This window comes from Dendrobates tinctorius, unplaced genomic scaffold (genome assembly GCF_039654945.1).
Source record: "Dendrobates tinctorius isolate UK_male_01 unplaced genomic scaffold, ASM3965494v1 ptg000022l, whole genome shotgun sequence".
NCBI classification, from domain to species: Eukaryota; Metazoa; Chordata; class Amphibia; order Anura; family Dendrobatidae; genus Dendrobates; species Dendrobates tinctorius.
This window is the reverse complement of record NW_027361690.1, coordinates 112,245,980-112,259,360: the sequence shown is the minus strand read 5'-3', so window position 1 is coordinate 112,259,360 and position 13,381 is coordinate 112,245,980. Positions and strand designations below refer to the sequence as shown.

General features: G+C 47.3%; 1 protein-coding gene across 1 annotated transcript in view; it reads right to left on the bottom strand.

Moving 5' to 3' along the window:
• Positions 1 to 13,078, bottom strand: part of DUSP11 (dual specificity phosphatase 11) — a 30,184-nt gene extending 17,106 nt beyond the window's left edge. The window contains exons 1-6 of the mRNA XM_073569056.1: positions 12,871 to 13,078; positions 8,707 to 8,782; positions 8,293 to 8,424; positions 6,375 to 6,498; positions 4,677 to 4,737; positions 388 to 434 (exon numbers count right to left, since the gene is read on the bottom strand). Of these exons, the coding sequence (XP_073425157.1) occupies positions 388 to 434; positions 4,677 to 4,737; positions 6,375 to 6,498; positions 8,293 to 8,424; positions 8,707 to 8,782; positions 12,871 to 12,983 (553 nt within the window). The 5' untranslated portion in view covers positions 12,984 to 13,078. The remainder of the gene's footprint in view (positions 1 to 387; positions 435 to 4,676; positions 4,738 to 6,374; positions 6,499 to 8,292; positions 8,425 to 8,706; positions 8,783 to 12,870) is intronic.
• Between the last annotated feature and the right edge of the window lie 303 nt (positions 13,079 to 13,381).

Sequence of the window (13,381 nt, the reverse complement as noted above, 5' to 3'; positions counted from 1 at the left end):
TAGCTCATGTTGTGAAGTAAGCAGAATACTGCAGAAGACCATACAATGCTGGCGGCAGAGCGGAGAAGTCAGGGAATGATGGCAGATGCAGCAACTATAATGGCTTGTGCACACTGGATACTCTGAAATGGGGTAATGGGAACTACCACTGCGTTGCAAATCTGCAACACTGGTCATCTTATTCTGTGTATATTCTCTGCAGCATGTGCTTGGAGATTTCTTAAAATTAATACATGGTGCAACTATGCTACACAGCAGATTTATCCTGAGGATTTGGGGGGCATAGCACAATACTGCATGGAAACAGCTTGGATGGTGCATATAATCTTCCTTTCACCTTCTAACATACAAGTTCACAATAGTGCGCACATGTGAGGCTAGACTTACTTTCTACGGCTTCAGAGGGCTCCATGCTGAGCATGTCAATCAAATACCTAGGAAATAATGAGAGACAGTAAAACTAATGAACCGGACACAACGGCGGCATATAATGATTCAGTAAGAGCTTCATGAAAAATACATATTGCTATACGCAATTACAACTGAGAGTTATGGGTACAGGGACACATCTGAAGCTTTACGTAGTTGGGTCCTTGTCCTGCGATCTACACAATGCAAATAATGAAGGTGCTAGAAGGTAGTCTATGGGACAGAGCGCAGGTGAAAAAGGGCTCATCATAGTGAGAGTCTCAGCACCAACAATCATAATAATAATAAATTTTATTTTTATAGCGCCGACATATTCCGCAGCACTTTACATTTCAGAGGGGACTTGTACAGACGATAGACATTACAGCATAACAATAATCACATAGATCATAACAGATACCAAGAGGAATGAGGGCCCTGCTCGCAAGCTTACAATCTATGAGGGAAAAAAGGGAGACACGAAAGGTGGGTGGTAACAATTGCCCTGATTGTTTGGACCTGCCAGAATGTTAAGTGTGTAACAGTACAGACACAGAGGGCTAATAGATGCATAAAGCATGTGGGAACATGATACGGGGAACCTGGTTATGGTAAAACTTTTGACTGTGCCACACAGGGATAGTTAGGTTAATGTGTTGAGGCGGTAGGCCAGTCTGAATAAATGAGTTTTCAGGGCACACTTAAAATTGTAGGGATTGGGGACTACTCATATTGACCTGGGAAGTGCATTCCAAACAATTGGTGCAGCACGTGTATAGTCTTGGAGACGGGAGTGGGAGGTTCTGATTATTGAGGATGCTAACCTCAGGTCATCAGCAGAACGGAGGGCACGGGTAGGGTGGTAGACTGAAACAAGGGAGGAGATGTAGGGTGGTGCTGAGCCATGGAGTGCTTTGTGGGTGAGGGCAATAAGTTTGTACAGGATTCTGGAGTGGATGGGTAGCCAGTGTAAGGACTGGCACAAGGTAGAGGCATCAGTGTAACGATTGGCAAGGAATATGATCCTGGCTGCAGCATTCAAGACAGATTGGAGGGGGGAAAGTTTGGTAAGAGGGAGACCGATTTGAAGAGAGTTACAATAGTCCAGACGAGAATGAATAAGAGAAACTGTAAGAGTTTTTGCAGAGTCAAAGGTAAGAAAAGGTCGAATTCTAGAAATGTTTTTGAGATGCAGATAACAAGAGCGAGCCAGTGATTGGATGTGGGGGTGAATGAAAGCTCGGAGTCAAGTATGACCCCAAGACAGCAGGCATGTTGCTGGGGAGTAATAGTGGAACCACACACGGAAATGGCAGTGTCGGGTATAGGTGCAATAGTTGAGGGAGGAAACACAAGGAGTTCAGTCTTTGACAGGTTCAGTTTCAGATATAGTGAGGACATGATATTAGACACAGCGTTTAGACAATCGCCGGTGTTTTCCAGAAAGGCTGGCGTGATGTCAGGAGAAGAAGCGTATAACTGGGTGTCATCAGCATAGAGATGGTACTAGAAACCAAATCTACTGATTGTTTGACCAATAGGGGCAGTGTATAAAGAGAAGAGGAGGGGGCTTAGAACCGATCCTTGAGGAACCCCAACAGTAAGGGGAAGATGAGAGGAGGAGGAGCCAGCAAAAGATACAGTAAAGGAGCGGTCAGAGAGATAGGAGGAAAACCAGGAGAGAACGGTGTCCTTGAGGCCAATGAAACGGAGCATAGTGAGGAGGAGCTGATGATCCACAGTGTCGAATGCTGCAGAGAGATCCAAGAGAATTAGCACGGAGTAGTGACCACTAGATTTAGCTGTTAGTAGATCATTAGAGACTGTAGTGAGGGCAGTTTCAGTAGAGTGTACAGAGCGGAAACCGGATTGGAGAGGGTCGAGAAGAGAGTTATCAGAGAGATAGCGGATAAGACGGGAGTGGACCAGGCGTTCCAGGAGTTTAGAGATGAAGGGAAGATTAGAGACAGGTCTATAGTTAACGACACAGTTTTGGTCGTTGGATGGTTTTTTTAAGTAGTGGATGTATGATAGCATGCTTAAATAAGGAGGGAAAGATACCAGAAGAGAGAGAGAGGTTAAATATATTAGTTAGGTGAGGGGTGACAGCAGGGGAAAGGGACTGGAGCAGATGTGACGGAAATGGGTCACTGGTGCAAGTGGTTGGGCGAGAAGATGCAAGGAGCCTGCTTACTTCTTCTTCTGTGACTGGTTCAAACTCAGAGAGTGAGCTAGATGCAGTGGGGGAGGGAGGACAGTGCATGGTATGAGATGATTTTGAGATAATTTCCTGTCTGATATGATCAATTTTTTCTTTGAAGTAATTGGCCAGATCGTCCGCTCGAAGCTCTGTGGTTGGGGCCTGCACTCTCGGGTTGAGCAGGGAATGAAAAGTGTCAAAGAGACGTTTCGGGTTATTGGACAGTGAGGTGATGAGGGTGTTGAAATAGGTTTGTTTGGAGAGGTGAAGGGCAGTGTTGTAGATTCTAAGCATGAACTTATAATGGATGAAATCTTCGTGTAGATTGGATTTTCTCCATAGACGTTCGGCGCACCTGGAGCACCGCTGCAGGAAACGTGTTTGCACCGTGTGCCAGGGTTGTTGCTGTCTTTGTCGTGCTGTTCTATGTATAGGAGGTGCAAATTCATCCAGGGCAGTTTGAAGTGTTTCATTGTAATGCTTCAGTGCAGAATCAGGACATGAGAGGGAGGAGACAGGGGCCAGTGATGCAAGTTCATCATAAGTTTCTGGGTGTTAATGGCCTATATGTTTCTATAAGTATGGACAGTGGGGGTGACCTGACCAGCCTGGCAGTTCATGATAGAGAATGAAAGAAGGTTGTGATCAGAGAGCGGGAGAGGGGAGTTTGTGAAATCATCCACTGCACAAAGCCGAGAGAAGACCAAATCGAGGGAGTTTCCGTCTTCATGCGTTGGAGAATTAGTAAGCAGCGAAAGGCCAAACGAGGAGGTTAGAGATAAATGGTGAGTAGCAGATGGGGAGAGGGGAAGAGCAATGGGGATGTTGAAATCACCCATGATGAGGGTAGGGATGTCACAGGAGAGAAAATGTGGAAGCCAAGTGGCAAAATGATCCAGGAACTGATGGGAGGGGCCGGGAGGACGATATACCACCGCCACTCGCATGGAGAAGGGGGTGTAGAGTCTGACGGCATGGACCTCAAAAGAAGGGAAGACAAGTGAGGGTAGTTGAGGGATAACACGAAAGGTACATTTTGGTGATAGAAGCAGACCAACGCCTCCACCTGCTCTTTTGTCTGATCTTCGGGTATGAGAGAAGTGTAATCCCCCATATGAAAGAGCAGCAGATCATCAAAACTTCTGACAGTTCACTATTAGGGCTCGTGTCCATCACCAATTTTTCCGTATCAGGGCCATCTGTGATTTTCACAGATAGCACTCATACCCATGATATTCTTAGCGCCTGTGAACATGGCCAATTTTTTCATCAGATCAAGCGTTCTGCAGAAAAAAAAAAAAAAAAAAAAGGATCACACTCAGATGACATCTCAGTGTTGTCCCATTTTCACAGACTGACAGAGAAAAAAAGGTTTCTCTACCACAGCTCATATTTTGTATTAATTAAAAAGGAGTGGGCCAGAGTGCAAATTAATTTTCATCCTAAATCTTCATCTATTTAATGACAATCTCCTGCTGTGGATACTGAAACAAAGTGTCATCAGTAACGATCATTTTAAGGGCTGGGCTAGTCCCTGAGCACTGTGCATGATGACAGTACATGCAGAGATCAGTGATGTCACCAGCAGGGTAGTACTGATCTCTGCACCCCAGGCTATCTGACAAGCTCTCCTGCTGATCTGAGCCAGTACTAGACAGCTCGCTGTCAGTATGCACATTGCTCAGGGACTAGCCCATTCACTGATGACGCTACAGCAGTGACCGTGGCCTCTGCACAGGGATTCTCAAAGGAAGCTTCATCAAAAAGAGTGGAAAAATAAAAGCAGTTAGTGTAGATAGGGAATTTATAATTCAAGTATATTAGAAATTAGTTTAGATTATGGCACTACATGAATAGGGATTTAGGATGAAAATTTGGAACTTCGGACCACCTCTTTCAAGGTCTATGGCCCTGTTGGGAGCATGTGTGAAAACATTTTTCGGGTATTCAATCAGAAGTCTCAAATGGAGTCATGAATGTGCAGGCAAAAAGCAATGTGAACCCGGCCCAACGGATACCATAATCTCCTGATGAGCACAAGAATAGACGCAGCAAGTGAACCACTCACCTGCAAACTAAATATCCCGTCCTGTTCAGCCCATGAGTACAATGAACACCAACAAGTTTTTCTGTAAAAACACCACAAGACCATATTTATGAGCTATAATAGACACACACAAGAACTGGTGCAAGTCTCAGGAAGACGGGCAGAGGGATGCAGATAAGAGCCACGACGCACACAGATCTCTGCACCAATACATAATATCAGAATCACACTGCCTGAATGTGAACACCACTGCAGACAATCACCGATCTCAACAGCCTGTGCCATCTACAAGGGCAGAGTCACTGAACCGAGTGATTGACTGCTGCAATGTCAATGGACTGATGCAGCAAAAACAACAGACTGCACTGGACCCAGGGAGGGAAAGTAAAAAATATATACTTATTTTATTTTTAAAAAACAAAAATTAAATATCAGGAAAAGTCTTCTAAAAATTAATTATTCTGTAGATCTGAATATGGAGATATCAGAGTTATAAGCTTTTTAGAGTTTAAACAAAAACACTTTGGAAGAAGGAGAGAATGGAAAAACAAAACAAAACCCACCACTTATTTTGAGAGGAGAGGGAGGACTGGGAGCTTGCATCGCATCCAAATAGAAAACCACCCTGGGCTGAGTTCATTAATCCACAGATGGGTGCACGAATTCGCTGGCGAGCACAGCCGATATCCAAAAAGAGAAGAAAGTTCGTTCGGCACACCGGCATAAATGAAAAAAACTTTATTAGGCTATTATGCCATATTTAAAATGCAGAAAAACACCTGACGCGTTTCTGGTGCGCAAAGGCACCCTTAGTCATATGCACCAGAAACGCGTCAGGTGTTTTTCTGCATTTTAAATATGGCATAATAGCCTGATAAAGTTTTTTCATTTATGCTGGTGTGCCGAACGAACCTGTTCACTTATTTTTGGGTATATTCTCAGAGCCTACAGCTGAATACAAAGCTGTGTGCGTTTTTTTTTTTTCACAGCTAGCGGTGATTTTTATAGATTCTATTTTGATAGACGTACAACTGATCTCCTGTCGTTTTATTTTCTTACGAGGTGAGCTTAAGGCATTTCTGGCGTGGTTCATATTTTCAGTGTAATAGTTTTGTAGCATTTTATTGTTGGTCACTTAGAAAACCCAGTTAAGCCTGAGAACTTATATTGTACAATACTTCCCAATCACACAAGGGGACCTGTACATGCGACTCTTTATTCACACTGATTATAGCAGTTTATTACCTCTCCGGTCAGTGTCTGACAGATTTCGCCTATCAGACTCCACCGTTGGCAGAATCTCATAGGCTGAGGTTTATGGCCATCGTTAGGCTTCCTTGTTGTAATAGTAACCATCAGCATCCCACAATTGCCCTGGGGATGCTAATGGGCTGGCAGAAGGAGCGATCTCCCTCTGTCTAAACTCCTCGCCATACACGTGCTGGATTTGGGGCAAGGTTCGGTCCTAGCACAGATGGCACATGCTTAGCTGTGTAGTGCAGTCGGCTCCTGCTATGGCCGGCACATCTTCAGCGACCATGCCACCCGTGACGTAACTACGTCCGATTGCAGGAAGGCCCTTGCAATCTGGACGGCCCGTTGCGTCACTTTCTGCGAATGTGTAAGAGTGCTTGTTATACAGCGATAACCTCATCAATCATGCAGTAATAACTGTGCCCGACGGCTCCAGTGTTATCCCCGCTGCTGGTCATGACTTACCGTTCCCAGAGTTCTCACTTAGATACTGGTTCACAATGTTTTTAAATTGAGCGATAACTTCGTCACTGGGCACCAAATGTCCCACCGTAAAGATCTTGGAATACATTACTGTCTCGGGCAACTCCTATAAAAGGAACCAAAAAAGGATTCACAGGTAAGCGCCCCGTATAATAAAATACAGACACTAATCATCTGATGATAGGCGATTTCATGAGCCATGGAGAAGAAGGATGTTTTTATGCACAAAGAGAATACCCATCCGTCCTTGATCTATTTCTTGTCCTGTGATGGTAGCAATATCCCATTAGGCTCCTCAGCCAATAGTGCAGATCTTAATTAAGTGCCCATAGCATCCTTTAAGAAAAGCCATCCCCAGGTCAAAAGTGGTGAGTTATTGACTGCTCTTTTTTTTCTAGTCTGCTATACAGTTCCAGAAATACAGATCTCTTTTACTTAGCAGCAATTTTCTTTTTAACCAAGGGGGCAAAAACTGGTCATTTTCAGCCTGGTGACAGGTCCGCATTAATGGCGTATTGTTGGGAAAGGCCATTGATACAATAGTGATGGGGGCAAATCTTGGCACACCTGAAGATCACCGGTTTGAGAAGGCCACGTCACTCATACCGCAGCCTCGATTACATCGCCATGCTTTCTTCCTGCATCCGCCAGCAGCGGAATCACTGTGCCATTAAAAGGAATAAGATAATGCCGCAGTACTCCGCACATCAGCTGCTTCTGAGGTTAATTGCAGACTACGTTTGTGCATGTGGTGTAAAATACATGTCAGGTGCCGTTCTGATAGTTTGGCAGGTAGGCATCTTCATATGCATAATTATCTGTACAGGATAGTTACTGAAGAGCACACACACTCCTAGCGGCATTACATTTGCTTTGCAATGGCTCTCTATGGTGAATACCAAGGCCACTGCCGGCCATAGAGATGTTGAATAAGCAAGAATAGAAACCCCTCCCAAAAAAGAAGTCTAAGGGGACGATAACAAAAAAAAACAAAAAAAAAACCCTGACATGAAACAGTTTGTCATGTCACCAAGTTGTAGCGCAACTCGTAGTGCCAGGTTGCGCAAAAGCTGCTAGCTGAATAGCCCAGTGTTATTATGGGGGATGGGAAGCTAAATATTGCCAGAGACTTCCGAATATATTAAAAACAGTCACAGGCACCCCATCTAGGGACGTATTTTCTTGTACCGTAAGCAGATAAACAATGCAGAGTGTGCCTAGACGGACAACTCTGCACCATGCCCTCGTCCATTAGCGATTTACCTGCGGGGAATAAAAAGACCACATAGGAGTGTAGAGTCCATGTTTATGTAAAAATATAAATTTATTAAACATATACTGCAAAAATGATAATACACATATAAAGACGAGTAAGGATCAGGTAATGATAGCCAAGGTCACCTATCAAACAAAGTGCTGAAGTGCCAGAAGTAAGAACACAACAACAGGGTAAAAGTACTAACTCCTAAACCAGCAAAGTCCTTTGCATGTGCACCAAAAATAAGCTGGAGTATAGTATATATACGACTATATAGCATATACTATACTCCAGCATATTTTTGGTGCACATGCAAAGGACTTTGCTGGTTTAGGAGTTAGTACTTTTACCCTGTTGTTGTGTTCTTACTTCTGGCACTTCAGCACTTTATGTTTGATAGGTGACCTTGGCTATCATTACCTGATCCTTACTCGTCTTTATTGGTGTATTATCATTTTTGCAGTATATGTTTAATAAATTTATATTTTTACATAAACATGGACTCTACACTCCTATGTGGTCTTTTTGATTTCATGGATATATTCAGGAGTGTCCTATAGGGAGCTAGTATATTACCCTACTATGGCTTTTGGTTGCTTTGGCATCACATTTAGTATTTTGCCTTTTTTGGTATGTATTTACCTGCGGGGAATAGTAGCGCTGGGTGCAGGTTAAATCCACGACCAATCCTAGTTCTTCATTTTGCTTCTTAACTTCCGTTATCAGATCTGAAGGGGAGAATCGCTGCCAAGGTGCAAGTTTGCTATCGTAAATCTGAAAGTGAGCAGCACAACAGTGTCAGCTATAGGCCGGGATCACACATGCGAGAAACACGGCTGAGTCTCGAATGTTAATACCCGGCACTGCCGTCGGCACTTGGGAGCGGAGCGTACGGCCGCATAGCAATACATGCAGCTGATCGCTCCGCTCCCGAGTGCCGGAGGCAATGCCGGGTATTAACATTCGAGACTCAGCCGTGTTTCTCGCATGTGTGATCCCGGCCATAGGCAGTACCGCCATGAGAGCGGCTCTTAGTCTTCCAGATACAAAGCTTACGTTCTTCAGAGGGACTTTAAAAGCAATAAAACGTGTTCCTGGGATGCGTTTTCCAACTGGAATATAATCGATCCACCTGCAGAAGTGAGAGAAGAGGAAAGGAAAGGAGTTTCAGAGACTGGGGTGAAGTTTAGAAAATCCCTTTAATAGCATTATATGACAGGTTGCCCAGGACTGTGATGCTGATGACTATGCTTAGGATAGGTCATCAATATCAGATTGGCGAGCACCCCCATGATCAGTCACTGCCAGGTCCTACGACCTGTATATGGAGCCAGAGCAGCACAGCTCCGTGCCCTCAGTTGCACTACCTGGGAACAGCCATTGCAGTGTATGAAACAGTGCTCTACTGATTCCGTACACTTCCAGTGTTCATAGAACCTGGTAATGACTGATGGGTGGGTGTGCCAGGCGTCGGACCCCCACTGATCTGATACAGATAGCTGTCCAATTTTTTCCTTGGACTGAGTATGTTCAAAGTAAAAAGTTAAAAAGTATTTGTTTCACACATTGTATCCTCATTCAAGAAAATCAGATCACAATGATTAGCATAACATCAGACAGATGAGATCTAATACGGTGGGGTGACCCCAGCCTGAGGATAGGCCATCAATACAATCAATTTTCGAGTACCCCCTTATACAGTCATGGCCAAAAGTTTTGAGAATGACACAAATATTAATTTTTACAAAGTCTACTGCTTCATTTTCTCTAATGGCAATTTGCATACACTCCAGAATGTTATAAAGAGTGATCAGCTTAACAGCAATTACTTGCAAAGTCAGTATTTGCCTAGAAAATGAACTTTATCCCCCAAAACACATTTCAACATCATTGCAGCCCTGCCTTAAAAGGACCAGCTAACATCGTTTCAGTGATTGCTCCATTAACACAGGTGTGGGTGTTGATGAGGACAGGGCTGGAGATCAATCTGTCATGATTAAGTAAGAATGACACCACTGGACACTTTAAAAGGAGGCTGGTGCTTGGCATCATTGTTTCTCTTCTGTTAACCATGGTTATCTCTAAAGAAACACGTGCAGTCATCACTGCACTGCACAAAAATGGCCTAACAGGGAAGAGTATCGCAGCTAGAAAGATTGCACCTCAGTCAACAATCTATCGCATCATCAAGAACTTCAAGGAGAGAGGTTCCCTTGTTGCCAAAAAGGCTCCAGGGCGCCCAAGAAAGACCAGCAAGCGCCAGGACTGTCTCTTAAAAGTGTTTCAGCTGCGGGATCGGGCTACCAGCAGTGCAGAGCTTGCTCAGGAATGGCAGCAGGCAGGTGTGAGTGCATCTGCACGCACTGTGAGGCGGAGACTCTTGGAGCAAGGCCTGGTCTCAAGGAGGGCAGCAAAGAAGCCACTTCTCTCCAGGAAAAACATCATGGACAGACTGATATTCTGCAAGAGGTACAGGGAGTGGACTGCTGAGGACTGGGGTAAAGTCATTTTCTCTGATGAATCCCCTTTTTGATTGTTTGGGACATCTGGAAAACAGCTTATTCGGAGAAGACCAGGTGAGCGCTACCACCAGTCTTGTCTCATGCCAACTGTCAAGCATCCTGAAACCATTCATGTGTGGGGTTGCTTCTCAGCCAAAGGAATGGGCTCTCTCTCAGTCTTGCCTAAAAACACAGCCATGAATAAAGAATGGTACCAGAATGTCCTCCAAGAGCAACTTCTCCCAACCGTCCAAGAGCAGTTTGGCGATCATCAATGCCTTTTTCAACATGATGGAGCACCTTGCCATAAAGCAAAGGTGATAACTAAATGGCTCAGGGAACAAAACATAGAGATTTTGGGACCATGGCCTGGAAACTCCCCAGATCTTAATCCCATTGAGAACTTGTGGTCAATCATCAAGAGACGGGTGGACAAACAAAAACCTTCAAATTCAGACAAAATAAAAGCATTGATTTTGCAAGAATGGACTGCTATCAGTCAGGATTTGATCCAGAAGTTGATTGAGAGCATGCCAGGGAGAATTGCTGAGGTCCTGAAGAAGAAGGGTCAACACTGCAAATATTGACTTGCTGCATTAACTCATTCTGTAAATATAACATTTTGCTACTCATAATATAATTGCAATTATATTTCTGGATGTGATAAAAACATCTGACAAACACACATAAAAACCAGAGGCCAGCAGATCATGTGAAAATATAATATTTGTGTCATTCTCAAAACTTTTGGCCATGACTGTAGTACCATACAGTATGGAAAAAAGGGAATTTTGCAGTTTGAGGTTTTGTTTTTTTCAGGCTTTAACATCTAGCAAAAATTTATTCTTCGGATAAATACAAGAACAGTAATACAATTTTTATTGCTTAACTGTAGAAAAAACATCCCCATTTTTTTTAAAAAGGGTTGTGTAGCCAGATCTGGTGTTCTAGACATGATGGGACCCTGTAACCAAGGGAATGGAGGTTGTACAGGATTGATGAGGAGATCACAAAACCTGTATAAGTGCAGCGTCTGCAATGCTCCCTGTAGGAGTGGACCCGGCCTCCAGGTAACAGTTCTCGCTGCGGTCCTCTAACGATTCCTTGGAATGTACCAGGATTCCTCCTGACCTGACAACTTCCCCACATCTTTACCTGTAACCTGTCATACCACCCAGGAGGGGCTGGTGGCGGGCAGGAAGCACATGCCTCCTCTGAGGGGCCGGTGGCGGGGGCAGGAAGCACATGCCTCCTCTGAGGGGCCGGTGGCGGGGGCAGGAAGCACATGCTGCCTCCTCTGAGGGGCCGGTGGCGGGGGCAGGAAACACATGCTGCCTCCTCTGAGGGGCCGGTGGCGGGGGCAGGAAACACATGCTGCCTCCTCTGAGGGGCCGGTGGCGGGGGCAGGAAACACATGCTGCCTCCTCTGAGGGGCCGGTGGGGGGGGGCAGGAAACACACGCTGCCTCCTCTGAGGGGTCGGTGGGGGGGGGCAGGAAACACACGCTGCCTCCTCTGAGGGGTCGGTGGGGGGGGGCAGGAAACACACGCTGCCTCCTCTGAGGGGTCGGTGGGGGGGGCAGGAAACACACGCTGCCTCCTCTGAGGGGCCGGTGGGGGGGGGCAGGAAACACACGCTGCCTCCTCTGAGGGGCCGGTGAGGGGGCAGGAAACACACGCTGCCTCCTCTGAGGGGCCGGTGAGGGGGCAGGAAACACACGCTGCCTCCTCTGAGGGGCCGGGGGGCAGGAAACACACGCTGCCTCCTCTGAGGGGCCGGTGGGGGGGAGGGGGCAGGAAACACACGCTGCCTCCTCTGAGGGGCCGGTGGGGGGGAGGGGGCAGGAAACACACGCTGCCTCCTCTGAGGGGCCGGTGGGGGGGAGGGGGCAGGAAACACACGCTGCCTCCTCTGAGGGGCCGGTGGGGGGGAGGGGGCAGGAAACACACGCTGCCTCCTCTGAGGGGCCGGAGGGGGCAGGAAACACATGCTGCCTCCTCTGAGGGGAGGGGGAGGGGGAGGGGGAGGGGAAGGGGGAGGGGGAGGGGAAGGGGGAGGGGAAGGGAAGGGGGAGGGGAAGGGGGAGGGGAAGGGGGAGGGGAAGGGGGAGGGGAAGGGGGAGGGGAAGGGGGGAGGGGAAGGGGGAGGGGCAGGAAACACATGCTGCCTCCTCTGAAGGGCCGGTGGGGGGCAGGAAACACATGCTGCCTCCTCTGAGGGGCCGGTGGGGGGGGGGCAGGAAACACATGCTGCCTCCTCTGAGGGGCCGGTGGGGGGGGCAGGAAACACATGCTGCCTCCTCTGAGAGGCCGGTGGGGGGGGCAGGAAACACATGCTGCCTCCTCTGAAGGGCCGGTGGGGGGGGCAGGAAACACATGCTGCCTCCTCTGAGGGGCGGCGGCGGGGGCGGCGGGGGGGGGGCAGGAAACACATGCTGCCTCCTCTGGGGGGCAGGGGACAAATGCCTCCTCTGGGGGGCAGGAGACAAATGCCTCCTCTGGGGGGCAGGAGACAAATGCCTCCTCTGGGGGGCAGGAGACAAATGCCTCCCCGAGGGGCTGGAGCTACCATACATGGTGCCACTTCCAAATGAGGCGAGGGCATAAACAGCGGGCAGTGTTGGGCCCCTGGTGCCCTCAGTATAATGCCCCTATACACAGCCCTGCGGTCAGTCCTGCCTCCAGCATGTAGCCCATCACCGCCCCGGCTGTGCTCTCACCGCTCAGGTATGAAGTTCTTGTTCTTCATGGCGGCGGGCGGGAGGTGGATGTGACAGGAGACCGGGAACCGGAGAAACGAAACTCGAAACTTCAACCTGGAGCCCAGAGCCATCCGGGCCACGCCGCTCCAGAGGCCACGTCACAGCCGGCGCGTAAGGTGATGACGTCGTGTGTGCGCGCGCCGGCCGGGAGGTGCCATGTTTGATGAGGGCAAGACGATCTTTTCCTAATATCAGGGTTATCCGGCTGCTGTAGTCCGTCACCTCAAGGGGGCGATACACGTCTGATTGCAGCTTTTTTCCCCCCTCATGGCGGGGAGGTGCATTGACTTACGTGCTTCAGAGGGACAAATGTAATAGATCCACGTGCAGGAGAGGTAAGATAAGAGGACAGGGGGTTTTCTGTTTAGAAAAACCCTTTAATTCCACTATTTCAGCCCCAAACCTGTTTTCCCTTTCTTGACCAGACCTCATTTTACACTTCTGACCAGTGTCCCTCATGAGGTAATAA